The sequence below is a fragment of the Tamandua tetradactyla genome, chromosome 16, assembly GCF_023851605.1.
Source record: "Tamandua tetradactyla isolate mTamTet1 chromosome 16, mTamTet1.pri, whole genome shotgun sequence".
NCBI lineage: Eukaryota > Metazoa > Chordata > Mammalia > Pilosa > Myrmecophagidae > Tamandua > Tamandua tetradactyla.
The window spans coordinates 68767291-68784451 of record NC_135342.1 but is presented as its reverse complement, the minus strand read 5'-3'; the positions used below and the strand labels follow the sequence as shown (position 1 = coordinate 68784451).

Genomic DNA, 17161 nt, shown 5'->3' with positions numbered 1-17161 from the left:
GGACCCATCTATATGCTGTCTCTACTCAAAGGACACAAGGCCAAGGACACAAATGACATTTGCACACCAATATTTACAGCAGCATTATTTACAACTGCAAAGAGATGGAAACAGACAAAATGTCCATCAACAGACAGTTGGCTAAACAAACTGTGGCATATACATACAATGGAATATTATGCAGCTTTAAGACAGAATAAAGTTATGAAGTATGTAACAACATGACCTTAAGGACATTATGCTGAGTGTGATTAGCCAGAAACAAAAGGACAAATACTGTATGGTCTCACTGATATGAACTGATATTAGTGAATAAACTTGGAATATTTCCTTGGTAACAGAGACCATCAGGAGACAGAAATAGGGTAAGATATTGGGTAATTGGAGCTGAAGGGACACAGACTGTGCAACAGGACTGAATATAAAAACACAGAAATGGACAGCACAATACTACCTAACTGTAATACAATTATGTTAAAACACTGAATGAAGCTGAGTGTGAGGACGATAGAGGGAGGAGGGTTGGGGGCATAAATGTAATCACAAAGAAAGACAGATGATAAAAATTGAGATGATATAATCTAGGAATGCCTAGAGTGATAATGATAGTGATTAAATGTACAAATTTTAAAAATGTTTTTGCATGAGGAAGAACAAAGGAATGTCATTACTGCAGGGTGCTGAAAACAGATGGTAATTAATATTTTAAAATTTCATCCTATGTGTGAGATTAAAGCAAAAAATGTTTATTTGGTACAAAATTTATATTTTGACTAGTACATCTCTTAATATAACTTATGTAGATAGTTGGTTGAACGTAAGTACATGGAACCTTGGGTAGGACATAAGAGTTTGCTGGTTTGTCCACAGTGATGCCCCAATGAATCCCAGAGTGATTTGATCAGTGAGTGGAAAAGTATTTGCAAAGTTCCCTTCGGGGAAAGGTGAGAACGGGGGAAAATTCAACCTCCTCAAGTTGAATTCTTGATATTCTCACAAGCAGTGTGGACAGCCAAGGCTGTAGGCTGAACTCCCAGTCTTGGGGGTTGTTCATATGAGGCTTGGCCCCACGGGGATAGGTCAAGCCTACTTGGGATTGGGCCTAGAAGTCACCCCCAAGAGAACCTCTTTTGTTGCTCAGATGTGGCCTCTCTCTCCAGCCAACACAACAAGCAAACTCACCACCCTCCCCCTGTCTACGTGGGACATGACTCCCAGGGGTGTGGATCTTCCTGGCAACATGGGACAGAAATCCTAGAATGAGCTGAGACCCAGCATGAAGGGACTGAGAAAACCTTCTTGACCAAAAGGGGGAAGAGTGAAATGAGACAAAGTGTCATTGGCTGAGAGATTCCAAGCAGAGTCAAGAGGTTGTCCTGGAGGTTATTCTTACGCACTAAGTAGATGTCACCTTGTTGTCCAAGAGGTAGTGGAGAGGCTGGAGGGAACTGAAGATGTGGAGCTGTGTTTCAGTAGCCATGTTTCTTGATGATGATTGTATAATGGTGTAGCTTTCAAAGTGTGACTGTGTGATTGTGAAAACCTTGTGTCTGATGCTCCTTTTATCTACCTTGTCAATAGATGAGTAGAACATATGGAATAAAAATAAATAATAGGGGGAACAAATGTTAAAATAAATTTAGTTTGAAATGCTAGTGATCTAAGGGGTATGGTATGTAAAATTTTTTTTTCTGTTTTCATTTTATTTTTCTGTTGTCTTTTTCTTTTTCTGAATTGATGCAAATGTTCTAGGAAATGATCATGATGATGAATGTGCAATTATGTGATGATATTGTGAATTGCTGATTATATATGTAGAACGGAATGAGCATCTTCTAAGAATGTTTGTGCTTCTTTCCTGTAATTGTTTTTTTAATTAATAAAAAATTAAAAAAAAAAACAAAGAAAAATGAAGAGGCCAATCCTTCACAGTTGGAAGGAAGCAAAAGCAAGGAGAGAGCAGGAATGTATGTTTTGTATTTACATGATAAACGGACTCCCACCTTGACAGTGTACAATGGATGGATTAATGGTGAAAGTCACTCAGATAAGTCTGAAGCTCTGAGAATAACTTGGCAAATTCTATGCTTTGGAAAGCAGAGAACAATCTCAACCACCACATAGTGAGAGAGACCATTCACTTTGACCTGGGTCTTCCATGGTAAAGCAGAAAGCAGGCAGTGCTAGGAATAGACAGGAAGCTGCTGCAGGGAGTGCCCCAGGAATTACCACCTGAAAGTCCTATTCTATGTTCACATTTCCAGAAGTAAATGAGGTATAATATACTGAAGAAAACGTTTCATAAATGGTACCCAACACAGACACAGTGCCCCCAACACAGGCCCGAAACACCCAAACTCAAAGCAGTTATTAAAGAACTGAGAAGGACTTCTGGGAAAGATGGGCGAAAGAGTAGCCCGAGATTAGCCCTGCTCCATGGAAAAGTTAGAGAAGGGACAGGAGGGCGACTGAGGCAGCGATTCGGGAGTGCAGCTGACCTGGGAGGGCCTTCTATACCTCATAGGGCACCCTGGTTGAAGAGGCCGAGGAACTGAGAGGCAGAAAGCTGGAGCTTCACGTGGAGGCGCAGAGCCTGCGGGAGTGCACGGATGGGAGCCAGGGACTAGAAAAGTCAGGCCGCGTTCCTTGGGCCCACTACCCTCACCACTGCAGACCCGTGACCAGTGACTCATCCCACACCCCACACATCCAAACCCCATCACCCACTCTCATTCCCCATGCTCCAGGTGCCCCCATCCCACCAGCCCCCAGTGCATGTACCTGCCCCCCTCCCCCACCCCAAGTGCAGCCCAACCCACCTCTCTTGCACCCCTCCCAAGCACTACCTCCCCCTCCCTGTTCCCTGAAGGCTATTACCAGCCATAAAGGCTGCGGGCACTAACCTCCACACCTAGGCTACCCCAATCCCCTTGTCCATAGTGTCACACAGCCTTATCCCACTCCCCCTGAACTGTGCACATCAGTTTATAGCACTCCAAGGCCCACGCATGTACACGGGCCCCAATCATGTCATTCAGCTCTGGGAACCGCACTTTACAGCAGTCCTAGAACCAGGCATGTGCATGGCTCTCAGCCACACTTTCCAGCTCTGAGGATGTGCTGACCTGCACAGCCCGGTCACATCTGCCCCCAGTCCAGAAAGGCATAATGCTGACCTCCTGCCACAGCTCTACGCATGTGCACAAAGGGCCCAGTGCCTTAGACCAGTGCACACCAGGGTTACGCCCTCCAGACTCCTGCACCCGCACAGCTACACACTCCCTGGCTGCTGGGCACCCATGTTCACAAGCATCAGTGTAACATCCCCAAATATAGAGGCACACAACACCAGATTTGAAGAGGCATAAGAAAGAATAAGTGATATAGAGGACAGGATAAATGACTTCGAAGACTCAATACAGGAAATGACAAAAAAAGATGGAAAAAACTGAATTGGATCTCAGGGAAATGATAGACAAAACAAAGGGCACAAATATTAGAATCACGGGTGCCCCAGAAGGAGGAGAGAGGAGTAAAGGGCTAGGAAGAGTAGTTGAGGATATAATGGGGGAAAACATCCCAACCCTCATAAAGAACGTTTTATAAACAGAAACATAAATATACAAGTCAAGGAAACCCAACACACTCCAAACAGAATAAATCCAAATACACCTTCACCAAGATACATATTAATTGGTCTGTCAAATGTTGAAGAGAAGTAGAAAATCCTGAAAGTGGCAAGAGAAAAACAAACGACTACATACAAGGGAAACCACATAAGACTGAGTTCAGACTACTCAACTAGCACACTAGAGGTAAGAAGGCAGTGGTATGATATATTAAAGATTCTGAAAGAGAAAGACTTCCAGCCAAGAATTCTTTACCTAGCCAAACTGTCCTGCAAAATTGAGGGAGAAACTGTCCTGCAAAATTGAGGGAGAAATTAAAGTTTTCACAGACAAAGAAGTCCTGAAAGAATTTGTCAACAAAAGACTGGCCCTATAAGAAATATTAAAAAGAGTTCTACCAGCTGAAAATAAAAATCAGGAGAGGGAGGTCTGGAGGAGGGCACAGAATTGAAGAGTACAACTAAGGGTAATTTAAAGAATACCAAGAAAAAGAGGGAAAAGAATATATAGATCTGACAAAAAAAATTAAAAAGATAAGATGGTAGATTCAAGAAACGCCTTTTCAGTAATAACTTTGAATGTTAACAGACTAAACTTACCAATTGAAAGAAACAGACAGGCAGAATTGATGAAGAAACATAATCCAGCTATATGCTGCTTACAAGAGACTCATCTTAGACACAAGGATACAAATAGACTGAAAGTGAAAGGATGGAAAGATTTTCCATGCAAGTTGTAACCAAAAGAAAGCAGGAGTAGCTATACTAATATCAGACAAAATAGACTTTAAATGTAAAGACATCAGAAGAGACAAAGAAGGACACTACATACTAATTAAAAGGTCAATTCACCAAGAAGATATAACAATCATAAATGTTTATGCTCCCAATCAAGAAGCTCCAAAATACAAGAGATAGACATTGGCAAAATTGCAGGGAGCGACAGATGTTTCAACAACAATAGTAGGAGACTTCAAAACATCACTCTCCTCTATAGACAGAAGAACCAGACAGAAGATCAACAAGGAAACAGAGAAGTTAAACAACTTGATAAATGAATTAGACATAACAGATATAAATAAGTCACTGCAACTCAAAACACAAGGATATACATTCTTCTCTAGGGCTCATGGAACGTTCTACAGGATAGATCATATGCTGGGGCACAAAACAGGTCTTTAGAAATTTAAAAACACTGAAATTATTCAAAGCACTTTCTCTGATCACAATGGGGTGAAGGTGGATCTCAATAACCACCAAAAAACGAGAACATTCACAAATATATGGAGATTAAATAACACACTCTAAAAGAACCAGTGGGTCAAAGAAGAAATTTCTAGAGAAATCAGTAGCTATCTGGAGATCAATGAAAATGAGAATACAACTTATCAGAACTTAAGGGATGCAGCAAAGGCTGTTTGAGAGGGAAGTTTATTGCCCTAAATACCTATATTAAAAAACAAGAAAGAGCAAAAATCAAGGACTTAATAGCACACCTGGAGGGACTTAAGAAAGAACAGCAAACTAACCCCAAAGCAAATATAAGAATAGAAATAACAAAGATTAAAGCAGAGTTAAATGAATGCGAGAACAAAAGAACAATAGAAAGAATCAATAAAGCCAAAAGTTGGTTCTTTGAGAAAATCAATAAAATTGATGGGCCACTAGCAAGACTGACAAAGAAAAAAAGAGAAGGGATACAAATAAACAAAATTATAAATGAGAAGGGGTGCATGTCACAGACCCTGAAGAAATAAAAGATATCCTAAGAGGATACTATGAACAACTATATGTCACCAACTAGACAACTTAGATGAAATGGTCAAATTCCTGGAGATGCACAAACAAGCTACACTGACTCAGGAAGAAATAGAAGATCTCTACAAATCAATCACTACTAAAGAGATTCAATCAGTCATCAAAAATCTTCCTACAAAGAAAAGCCCAAGGCCAGATGGCTTCACAGGGGAATTTTATCAAATATTCAAAAAAGAATGAACACCAATACTGCTCAAACTTTTCGAATAAATAGAGGAAAAAGGAATTCTACCTAACTCATTTTATGAGGCTAATACCATTTTAATACCAAAACTGGGTAAAGACGCTATAAGAAAGGAAAACTTCAGGCCAATCTCCCTAATGAACACAGATACAAAAATTCTCAATAAAATATTAGCAAATCGAATGCAACAACACATTAAAAGAATTATATTCCATGACCAAGTGGGGTTTATACCAGGAATGCAAGGATGGTTCAACTCAAGAAAATTAATTAATTAACAAATCAATAGGGAAAAAAATCACATGATCATCTCCATTGATGCTATAAAAGCATTTGACAAAATCAGCATCCTTTTCTGATAAAAACACCACAATGGTTGGAATCAAAGGTACCTACCTCAATATGATTAAGGGAATATATGAAAAACCAATAGCCAGCATTGTACTCAGTGGAGAGAGCCTGAAAGCTTTCCCCTAAGATGAGGAACAAGACAAGGATGCCCATTGTCACCACTGCTATTCAACACTGTGCTAGAAGTTCTAGCTAGAGCAATCACGCAGGACAAAGAAATAAAAGGCATCCAAATTGGAAAAGAAGAAGTAAAACTCTCATTATTTGCAGATGATAATGATACTATACTTGGAAGACCCTGAGTTCTACAGCAAAGTTACTTGAGCTAATAAATTCAGAAAGGTGGCGGGATATAAAATTAATGTGCAAAAATCAGTAACATTTCTATACACAGGCAATGACCTAGCTGAGGAGTCAATTAAGGAAAAATTTCCATTTAAAATAGCAACTAAAAGAACCAAGTACTTAGGAATGAACTTAACTAGGGATGTAAAGGACTTTTACACAGAAAACTACATAACACTGCTAAAAGAAGTCAAAGGAGACCTAAATAGGTGGAAAGACATTCCCTGCTCATGGATAAGAAGAAGGCTAAATATACTTAAGATGTCAATTCTCCCCAAATTGATCACAGATTCAACACAGTACCAAGCAAAATTCCAACAACCTACTTTGAAGATTTGGAAAAGCTAATTACCAAATTCATCTGGAAGGGAAAGAGACCCCCGAATAGCTAAAAGCATCCTAAAAAAGAAGAACGAAGTGGGAGGATTAACATTCCCTGATTTTAAGACCTATTATAAAGCCACAGTGGTTAAAACAGCATGATAATGGCACAAAGACAGAAACACTGACCAATGGAATCAAATCAAGACTGCAGAAAAGACCACCAAATCTATGGTCAACTGATTTGTGACAAGGCCCCCAAATCCTCTGAACTGGGATAAAATGGTCTTTTGAATAATTGGGCATGGAAGAACTGGATATCAATAGGCAAGAGAATGAAAGAGGACCCCTGTCTTACACTCTACACAAAAATTAACTCAAAGTGGACCAAACACCTAAATATAAGAACTAGACCATAAAGCTTCTAGAAAAAAATGGAGGGAAACACCCTCAAAACTCAGTAATAGGAGGTAGTTTCCTAAAATTTACACCCAAAGCACAAGCCACAAAAGAAAATATAAATGGGAATTCCTCAAAATCAAATGCTTCTGCACTTCAAAAGACTTTGTAAAAAAGGTGAAGAGGCAGCCAACTCAATGGGAGAAAATATTTGGAAATCACATATCGGACTAAGGTTTGATTTCCTGTACATACAAAGAAATCATACAACTCAATAACAAAAGAACAAACAACTCAATTATAAAATGAGCTAAAGATATGAATAGGCATTTTTCTGAACAGCAAAAACAGACAGCTCAAAAGCACATAAAGAGATCCTCATTCTCACTGGCTATAATGGAAATGCAGATCAAGACTACAATGAGAAACCACCTCACACCTATAAGAATGCTGCTATTAAACAAACAGGAAACTATTAATGTTGGAGAGGATGTGGAGAAACTGGGACACTTATGCACTCCTGGTGGGAATGTATAATGGTGCAGCCACTATGAAAGACTGGCATTTCCTTAGAAAACCAATATCGAGCTGCCCTATGACCCAGCAATAGCACTACTTGGTATATACCCAGAAGAGCGGAAAGGAATGACACAATCAGACATTTGCATACTGATGTTCACAGCAGCATTATTCACAATCGCCAAAAGATGGAAACAAACCAAATGCCCATCAACAGACAAGTGGATCAAAAACTGTGGCATACACATACAATGGAATATGATGTGGCAGTAAGACAAAATGATGCTCTGAAGCACATGACAAGATGGATGAGCCTTGAGGACATATGCTGAGTGAAATTACCCAGACACATAAGGATATATATTGTATGATTCCACTTTTATGACCATCATAAAGGTATGATTACAGGCTTATAAATCAGAATATAGGGGACTCAGACATACATAGAAGCTAGAGATGGGTGAGCAGTTAGCTAATGAGGTTGAACTCTAATGTAAGAGAATAGAGAGGAGTGAAGGTGGTTCTCTAGTGGGTTTATAAGTAATATTATCATATTGAAGATGAACAAGATTGAAAGGGGTTGTACAGACCTACATGTTCCACTGATGAACACTAGAAATATGAATCAGTTCTCACAAGAATTATTTCAAAGATATGCTTCTTGTACAAAGAGTGTTTAAGTCCAGGGTACAGAGGGGAAAATGCTATTGCATGCTTTGAACTAAGTTCAAAAGGAAACCATCAGCACTACCACAGCAACGGCAGAGGTAAACAATGGGAGAATCGACAAGAGTTAAGAGGAAGTTTCGAGTTCCTATTAGGTGAGGGTGTGTTTATTGGTTTTCTTTTTCTTGGCAAAAATGAAATTATCTAAAATTGAGAATATTGATAGACTGTGGACTTTGGGCCCTCACATGATGCCCGATGAATGCAGGTGGCTGAAGGATGCACTGGCGGAGAAGTAGATTGGCAAACGATGGTGTACACTTACGAATGAAGGTTGTGCTGCTACAAAAAGGAATAAAGTCGTGAGGCATGCAACGATGTGAATGAACATGTGGGACATTTGGTGAGACAAAATAAGCCAGAAACCCAAGAACAAGAATGGTATGGTCACCTTTAGAAAATGCTTATAAGAAAACTAGGGCCTAGATTTTAAGCTTTTAAAGCAGACACATTAAGTCCCAAGTGGTAATTACTATTTCTGGATTTTGAGAGGCTGTTATATATACATATAAAACCTGATAATTAGAGATAAGAACAAAGCCGAATAGGTTGGGATTAAAGTAATTCTGAACAAAGTTAGGTAAGGAAGATAGTGTCTATATTTTAGAACCATACATACTCTTTGAAACCAATGTAAGAAAGGTTTATTTGGTCTAGAACTGAAATTTTCTGTACTGCATAATCTAAGTCAACCTATCTGTATAGGTCATTTGATCAACTGAAACACAGGGAGCACAAAATAAGAAAGGGGTCGTTTTATCCTGTATAGATTATTATAATGCCTGGATACATCCTAGAGTATATTAAGCAGATAATCAGGAAGTATTGGCAAAATCCCCTGAGGGAGGGGAGAAAGAATATGGAACTATTAAACTTATCACTAGGGAATTCTCTGATACTGTGTCAAACTTTAGGGACACCCAAATCAATAGGCCATGCTCTCGATCATGAGGCTTACTCTTGTGAAGCTTATGTAGGGAGCGGAGAAGCCTAGACTACCTATAGGCATGCTTATGAGTTACTTCTGGAGGACCTCTTTTGTTGCTCAGATGTAGCTGCTCTCTCTCTCAGCCCAACGCTGCAGGTGAAATCATTGCCCTCCCCACTACGTGGGACATGACATCCAGGGATGAAAGTCTCCCTGGCAACATGGAAGATGACTCCCAGGGATGAATCCAGACCTGGCACCATGGGAGCAACAATTTCATTCTGACCAAAAGGGGGAAAAGAAGTGTAATTAATAAAGTATCAGTGGCAGAGAGAGTTCAAATAGAGTCCAGAGGATACTCTGGAGGTTGCTGTTACACAAGCTTCAGTTAGACCTTGATTACCTATCATAAACCCCCAACCAGGACCATTCCAGCCAATCCTAAAGAACACCTAGGGCAATACAGAAGATTCCACAAGGACTCCAGGCACTAGAATAACTTTCCAGAACCCTACAACCTCCAGATAGGTCCCTGGTCCAGGTAAGTCCTGAAACCTACCCCAGCCTCTCCAGAATATCAGACAGTTCCATCTCCCTACCCCATATTAGTGACAGACCCTTCTAATATTAAAAATTTAGAATTGCCATAGCCCAAACACCCCTAAAGAGAGGGACAGAATGATCAAAGGTGATGGTGGAGTTATACAGAGAAGATAGGATTTAACAAACGAATATAAACGCTGAATCATTAAACTGATATCTCTTTTAGTATCCAGTACTTTAGAGCAGCGAGAAGTAAAAACCTAAAATTGTGAAATTGTAACCCATGTCAAACTCTGAAATATGTTCTACAACTAATTATGGTGCTGTGCTTTAAAATTTATAGCTTTTCTGCATGTGTGTTATTTTTCACCAAAAAAGAAGGAAAAAATTTTAATTGTGATGATAAAAAATATTTAAGCCCTCTAGCCACCTATATTCTGGAGCAGCTAGAAGGAAAAATCTGAGAGGATCATATGGTAGCCCATGACAAACTCTGGGATCTGCCTTGTAACTATTTGTTGAAGAATGCTTTGAAAACTATTGCTTTTTTTATTTCTTCGCTTTGTATATATGTTATACTATACAATTTAAAAAGCTTTAAAAAAAGAGGACTAAAGAAAAATCAGCCCTTCCAAATGACAACACTGGCGACCAGAAAGACCCTAGAACGAGGTGCAACTGGGACAGAGCTGCACTTACGCATGACTTCCATGACCCGGTGGCGAAGAAAGGTACGGCTGCTCTGGAGGACTCCAAAACGCTTCAAGTCCAAATCCCAGACGTTTTCTGAGGGATAACCATGTACTATCCATTCAGCAAGGTACCTGGTGAGGTAACGGAAAGAAGTTACTGTGCCTCAGATGTGGTATCGGGGGCGGGGGGTATGTGGGAGCACTGTGCTAAGAATTAAGAATCTACTGAATTGAAAAATCCTATCTTGTCACAAACATGCTGAGCAATTCTGGGCAATTCCCTTAGCTTCTTTGGAAAACACAAACAAAGAAGGGTCTATTTCTTGCTTCTACAAGATCACAATGAGGATTTTAGTTCTAATGGTAAGATTCGCTGGAAAATGTTTAAGATAAAAGCCATTGGTATGTACAGAAAATGGAATATTATTCAGCCTTAAAAAAGGAAATTCTGATACATGCCATTATGTGGACAGATCATGAAGAGCTCATGTGGAGGAAATTTCACTCAAGCCAAACACAAAGGGACAGATACTGTATGATTTTCACTTAAATGAAATAGCCAGAATATGCAAATGTTTACTGACAGAAATTAGAGTGGAAATTATCAGAGTCAGGCGGAAAAGAGAATGGGGAGTTAATATATAAAGGGGATAGGGTTTCTGTTTGTGGTGATGGGAAAGTTCTGGTAATGGATGGTGATGAGGATACCAGAACACTGTGAGTGTGATTAACCTTTGACTGGTATGCTTGGGAGTGGCTGAGATGAGAAATTTTATGTTGTATGTATGTTTCCACAATTAAAAAAAAAAAAAGGCACTAAAGAGACAATGACAATTAAATGCAATCCTGGATTGGATTAATACTGAAGGAGAAAATCCCCAAAAAGATATTACTGAGACATATGAAAAAACTGGAATACAGACTATAAGCTTCATATATATATATATATACATATATATATGAAATATACAGAGAAATATATTTAGTATATTAAGTGTTCAAGGAACATGCTGTAGAAACCTACTCTCAAATGTTTAGAAAACAGAGATGGACAGAAAGAAAGATAGGTAGATAGGTAGGTAGGCAGGTGGACAGATGAAGGATAGATAGAAATGGATGGATAGAATGGTATGGCAAATATGGCTTACATTTAAAGTGATAGATCTGGATATATGGGTGGGGTCATAAGTTCACAGGTCGCTGTATGAATTTTGAATTTGTTTTGCAGCTATTCTGTAACTTTGAAACTGTTTTGAAACAAAAAGTTTGAGAATGTGGAAGATATAAGACACATCTCTGAAGATATTAGAGTAAACACACAGACACAGACACACACACACACTTCCTATAATTTATACATCGATGGGTATTTTTTGTAAACCAATGACCTTGCAAGGTTATAGTTATCTGACCACATTCCCTTTGTTCCAAACAATGTTTCTGGTAACTTCTTCAGTTAACTCTTTTCAGAGCCATCCTACAAGTCACTCAAGTAAACTGGCCTCATTAATTTATATTAGGGCCTACTATTATATTTTAATGTGAATACTTTGTTTTCCCATTGGCTTAAAAATTTTTTTTTTAAATTAGAGTAGTATAGGCTTACAGAAAACCCATGCAGAAAATACACAGTTCCCATACACCCCCTTCACTCACACAATTCAATATTAATATTTTGCATTAATGTGGCTAATATCCATACTTTAAATAGAACTTCTACCACCCAACTTGATCACCTACCTTAACCACCACAGTGGGTCATCTCCAAACTCAAATATACACTCAAAAGACCATATCTATTACCACTGAAAAAGTGCAAAAGAACATTCCCATAGGTCCTCTGGCTGATTTCAAAAAAGGAATGACAATATTTCTGGAAGATAGGGGGAAGCTATCTTTGATTACTTTGAAGGGGACAACTCTCAAATGACACTCATTAGTAACATACTTAATTGAATATACTATATACAGTATTAGTTGGAAGACAACCAGCAAGCTGACATACGTTCATAGCTGATTCTGAAGGAGAAAGACTTACTTTCCAGCTCCTCCGCCAAATGAGAGGCCAGCAGAGTTCATTCCTGCCAGGACAAAGTAGCCCTGAACTGTAGGAGACTCGCCCATGATGCACCTCATGTCTGGTGTGAACGTCTCAGGGCAATTCACCAACTTCATGATCTCCAGAGTCTCCAATTGTGGCATCCTACGCAGGAGGGAACTCAGCAGGGGCTCTGAGCGATAAAAAACAAACCCAAGCAGAGCCCTCACCTTCAGGGAATTCAAAACTTTTCACGCTTTTGTTTTTCCCCTCCTTCTTCTTTCAGAAAATCCATTAGGAGAGATTTTCTAAGGACAACCAACTGGGCCACTGTCAGAAAGCAGAAACCTTGACATACCTTTATGTGTGTCATAAAGAATGAGAAAAAAAAAAAGATATCTTTACAAAAGAAAGGAGCTACAGAACAGCAAAGGACACAAATAATAAAAGGTTTGGCTATAAATAATAATCTCAAATGGGTAGCACCAGTGAAAAAGCTTTTAAATGGCACCCAAAGAAATAGGAAAACATTCAAGAAGGGTAGAAGGGAAACTTTCTATTACAGACCCTTCCATATTGTTTGAATTTGGAATCATGTGGCTATATTAACAAGATTAATAAATAAAATTGATATTATAAAACATTGAGAAAAGATCAAATTAACAAAACAATTTTGCTTTATAAAAATCTTCCATTTTATGGCGGGCCATGGTGGCTCAGCAGGCAGAGTTCTTGTCTACCATGCCAGAGACCTGGGTTCAATTTCTGGTACCTGCCCATACAAAAAAGAAAAAATCTTCTATTTTATACCTACCAAAAGTAGGCCTCCTCTTAGCCTAAAATCTCAGCAATGATTTTATATGAAAAGATAAGTCAAAAGTCAGTCAATCTAGATTTTCATCTCCTGAATCTGCATCCGTACACCAGGCAACTAACCTTGTGCCCAACATAACCACTACTGTACACCATGGGGTTGTCATAAATGTAGAGGAAGGAATTATTATGGAGAACATTTTGAAAACATATAGACTCTCAGGCATACACAAGGTATTATTGCTCTACTCTAGTTCACACACCGAAGTGATCCCAGTCTTCCTGTAGATTCTGAATCTCCAGCTGGTTCTTGCCTTCGGTGAAGATTGGTTTGGGGTTCTTTTCAAAGCCCCCAGACAAGATGCCACCCTGCCAGTTCCGAATATAAATTCTTCCATCAGCATCCACTATGGCTGAGAAAAAGAAATAACAAGGGAGACAAGGGAGCAGGGAATAGAAAAGAACAATGAAGGTTTAGAGGTAAGCCAGCTTTCCAAATGGACAGAAAGAGAAACAGAACAAAAACACTCACTAGTGGCTTTAGTAACAAAACAGCCCCCCAGGACTGCAGGCATCCCTTAGCTTTAAGATACCTTTCAAGGGTGTGGGGGAGGGTCTCCCCACTCAGATTTACAGTGGAGTCTGTTTCCTGATTATCCCTAAACCTACTAGTTATCAAGAAGCTTTAACTAGTCCTCATAACCAAACTATGTAACAAGTGAGAGTCCAACAGAAAGGGTACATTATGCAGTCTATCCCAGGAATTTAAGACCTTCAAAATGATATCAAAACCCTCTCTTGAGGTGCACAAGTGGTTCAGTGGTAGAGTTCTCACCTGCCATGCAGGAGACCCAGGTTTAGTTTCTGGCCTATGCACGGCACCCCCACCCCCAAAAACAAACAAACGAACAAAAATCCCTCTCTTAAACACTCGGAATCACTATGTATAATTCACCTATGACACTTCTACAATTTATACAGTATTCAAAACAAAATTCAAGATTATATTCCCTATCCAAACATTCTCAGTGACCTCTGTTTGGGGCTAAAATTAGCTTGGAAAAAACACTGCTGAAGTGGAAATCCCGTTTTGGCTATCCTAACATAAAGAGCTATTAAAGGAAAGTTAGAATTGGGTCTACCTCCCTGCAACATGCTCCAGGAAAGAAAAGATTCTTTGGGGCACTGTCTGTTCTTAGCAGAAAGTCTTCCTTTTCAGAGGACATCATGACTGGTAAATAAACAAGATTTAAAAAAAGTGCAAGTCCTCACTTGGTGTGTTGCTCTGCAGAGGGGTCTCCAAGGGGCGAGTCAGAAGGTAGAAGTGTTCGCAGGCATGTAACGGGATACTAACCGGCTCCTCGTTGGACAGACCCAGCTCGTATGCCCACTCCAAATGGACAGATCAATTTGTGGGTGGGAAGAGGAACAGAAATACAAATGAGCAAATTCAGCCTCTTGAAAAGGGGTTAATTTCAAGTGGCCTGTGGATACTACTCTTGCTGCAGTATCAGGTGTGGAAAGCCAAGTGTCCACCGCTTTAGTTAGATTATCTGGATGGGAAGCAACACTATGCATTTTAAACTCTAAACTTTACTTTTACATCAAAGGAATACAGATTTGCCAGCTAGTAAAAGAAGCTCATAGAGACCTTTTAACAAAACGCCAGGCCACAAGGCAGCACCAGAATTCTAGAGACTTCAGGGAGAAATCATGGTTCTTGCTTTTGTACTTCTGGCCTCCAAAACCATGACACAATAATTGTTATTGTTATGTCAAAAAAAGAAAAAAGAAAAAAAAAAGCCAGTCCCCTACTACAGCTCTCAAATAGCAATCACTGCATGAACCTCACATGGCAAAAAGTGTTTTTCCAGGTCACCATAAGATTGTAGGGTGGAATGAAAGGGACCGATATGCCTTAAAAGTAGAAGCAGCTTAGTGTTCTGGAAACTAAATCCATTATCCTGCAAAATCAAAGAGCCTAATACTTTACTTGCTGGGAAATAGAATACCACACAAAGACCCCATGCCAATGGCCAATTATTTTCTGGTCTTTCTAAACAGGATAGCACTGACTGACCCAGGATAGAAGAAGGCAAGGGAGATAGGCATAGATTTCTGATTTAGAGTGAAGGAATTCTGAGTTCTCCAGTTCAACGTAGGTCCCGATGTCTGTTTAGTCAGCCACAATATTAAGCTGATTTTTCTACACCAAAAAAAATCCTAAAGAAAAACGTTAAATACAAAAACCAGCAACCCAACGTTGCTAACCTACCTGACCAGCACAGTTGACGAAATACTGGCATTCAATCTGTCCTTTATCTGTCTCCACACCAGTGACTTGACCTTTTTTGACCATTACATGAAGGACTGCTGTCCGGTCATAGATGTGAACCCCTAGTGCAAGGTAAAGAAAGTGGCTGCATCACCTGATGGTCCAGAATTAAGGAACCTGTAGCAGATTCTCAACTCATTAAAGAACAGTGAAAACATCAGGATAATGTCTTAAGTATAAAACACAAAAATACAAAAATAGTTTTGAAATCCTAGGATCTATTTCCTTCAGAATGTGTAAACGGGCCCTTCCTATTTTGAAAATAGCAGGCCAATTTAAAAAATGACTAGTACACAGTAAGTAAATTCCAGGAATCATAACAGGGACAAAGGAGAGAAGTTCAAATAGGGCATCCTAAACCTTAATCCACCCACACCACGAATCAGTTTACCCAAAGGACGTTTACCCACATGGATATTGGTAAGTTTTCCACTTATTCATTCCCACACTCGGGTATGATTAGGTATGTTGTGGATTAAGCCCCAAAGGTATGTTCTATCCTTGGAGCTTCTGAAATCCTGTGCAGAAACAAATCTTCATGTTTTAAGTTTCAACGGCACTAAAAGCAGTTTCTTGAAACTTCAATACAAAAAAATGTGGGCCTGACAGAAAATACTTAACAGATTTAAAAACCAAATAACTTTAAGATCCAGTGTTCAAAAGGAAAAGTCAAATACACCAATGAGAATAATTTTCCAGAGTCAAGTTGGTACTATTGCCTATTATGACACATTTTCTTAGACACCCTCTTCCTTCCTTGCCATCTTAAGAGCACCCTAAAATCTTCTTACCATTTTGGGAGGCAGCACTTGCCAGGGCAAGAGCCACATCAGCAGAGGACACCACTGCATCCTCGGGGACGTGCATGGCCCCCACGAGGTCGTGCACATTCAGGAGAGGGTGAAGTTCAGCCACTTTCTTGGGGGAGATGATCTCAGAAGGGATACCCATGACACTGCCATAGAGCACAGAGAGACAATGACAGTCACCAGACCCCTGACAGAGGCCAGTCTCACAGGAAAGTCAGATCAGGCTCTAGACTCATACATACTTCAGCCTTGAGTTGATGCGCTTCAGGGATATGAGCCGGTCTTGAGTCTGGGCCAGAGAGATTGAGCCTGTCCTGATATAACCTGTAAGAAAGAGCAGCCCACACTCAGACAGATCAGGCCAAACATAGGGTGGCAGGAGAGGAAGCACACTGGATTATAAAGCAGAAGACTTGCTCTGAGCTGCTAGTGAAAATTAAAAGTACACCAGGCCTCTCACCCTTTTCATCCCTCTGTCAGACTGCCCACATGTCCTCTCACACGTGTACCTAATAAATTATCTGCTTACTCTCTGGGCTGTGCCCTTGAATTCTTTCTCATAATACGGCCAAGAAACTGGAAACCAAAATCCGTTAACATATTTTGGCGAGCCAGCATGCGGACACTTCTCTCATCCGACCGTCTGGACTAATGAGTAATGGGAGGCTTGGCTGCATGCTTTTGCTTTTTTCTTCTCACTTGGCTCACTGCT

The 17161-nt window shown here is 39.8% G+C and overlaps 1 protein-coding gene across 4 annotated transcripts in view; it reads right to left on the bottom strand.

The window, feature by feature from the left end:
* Nucleotides 1–17161, bottom strand: part of PDPR (pyruvate dehydrogenase phosphatase regulatory subunit) — a 62198-nt gene that overhangs the window by 22118 nt on the left and 22919 nt on the right. For all 4 annotated transcript variants that reach the window (XM_077133015.1, XM_077133017.1, XM_077133014.1 and 1 more), the window contains 7 exons: nucleotides 16692–16773; nucleotides 16432–16595; nucleotides 15581–15702; nucleotides 14578–14695; nucleotides 13569–13718; nucleotides 12493–12685; nucleotides 10462–10586 (listed from right to left, as the gene is read on the bottom strand). In XM_077133015.1, the coding sequence (XP_076989130.1) occupies nucleotides 10462–10586; nucleotides 12493–12685; nucleotides 13569–13718; nucleotides 14578–14695; nucleotides 15581–15702; nucleotides 16432–16595; nucleotides 16692–16773 (954 nt within the window). The remainder of the gene's footprint in view (nucleotides 1–10461; nucleotides 10587–12492; nucleotides 12686–13568; nucleotides 13719–14577; nucleotides 14696–15580; nucleotides 15703–16431; nucleotides 16596–16691; nucleotides 16774–17161) is intronic.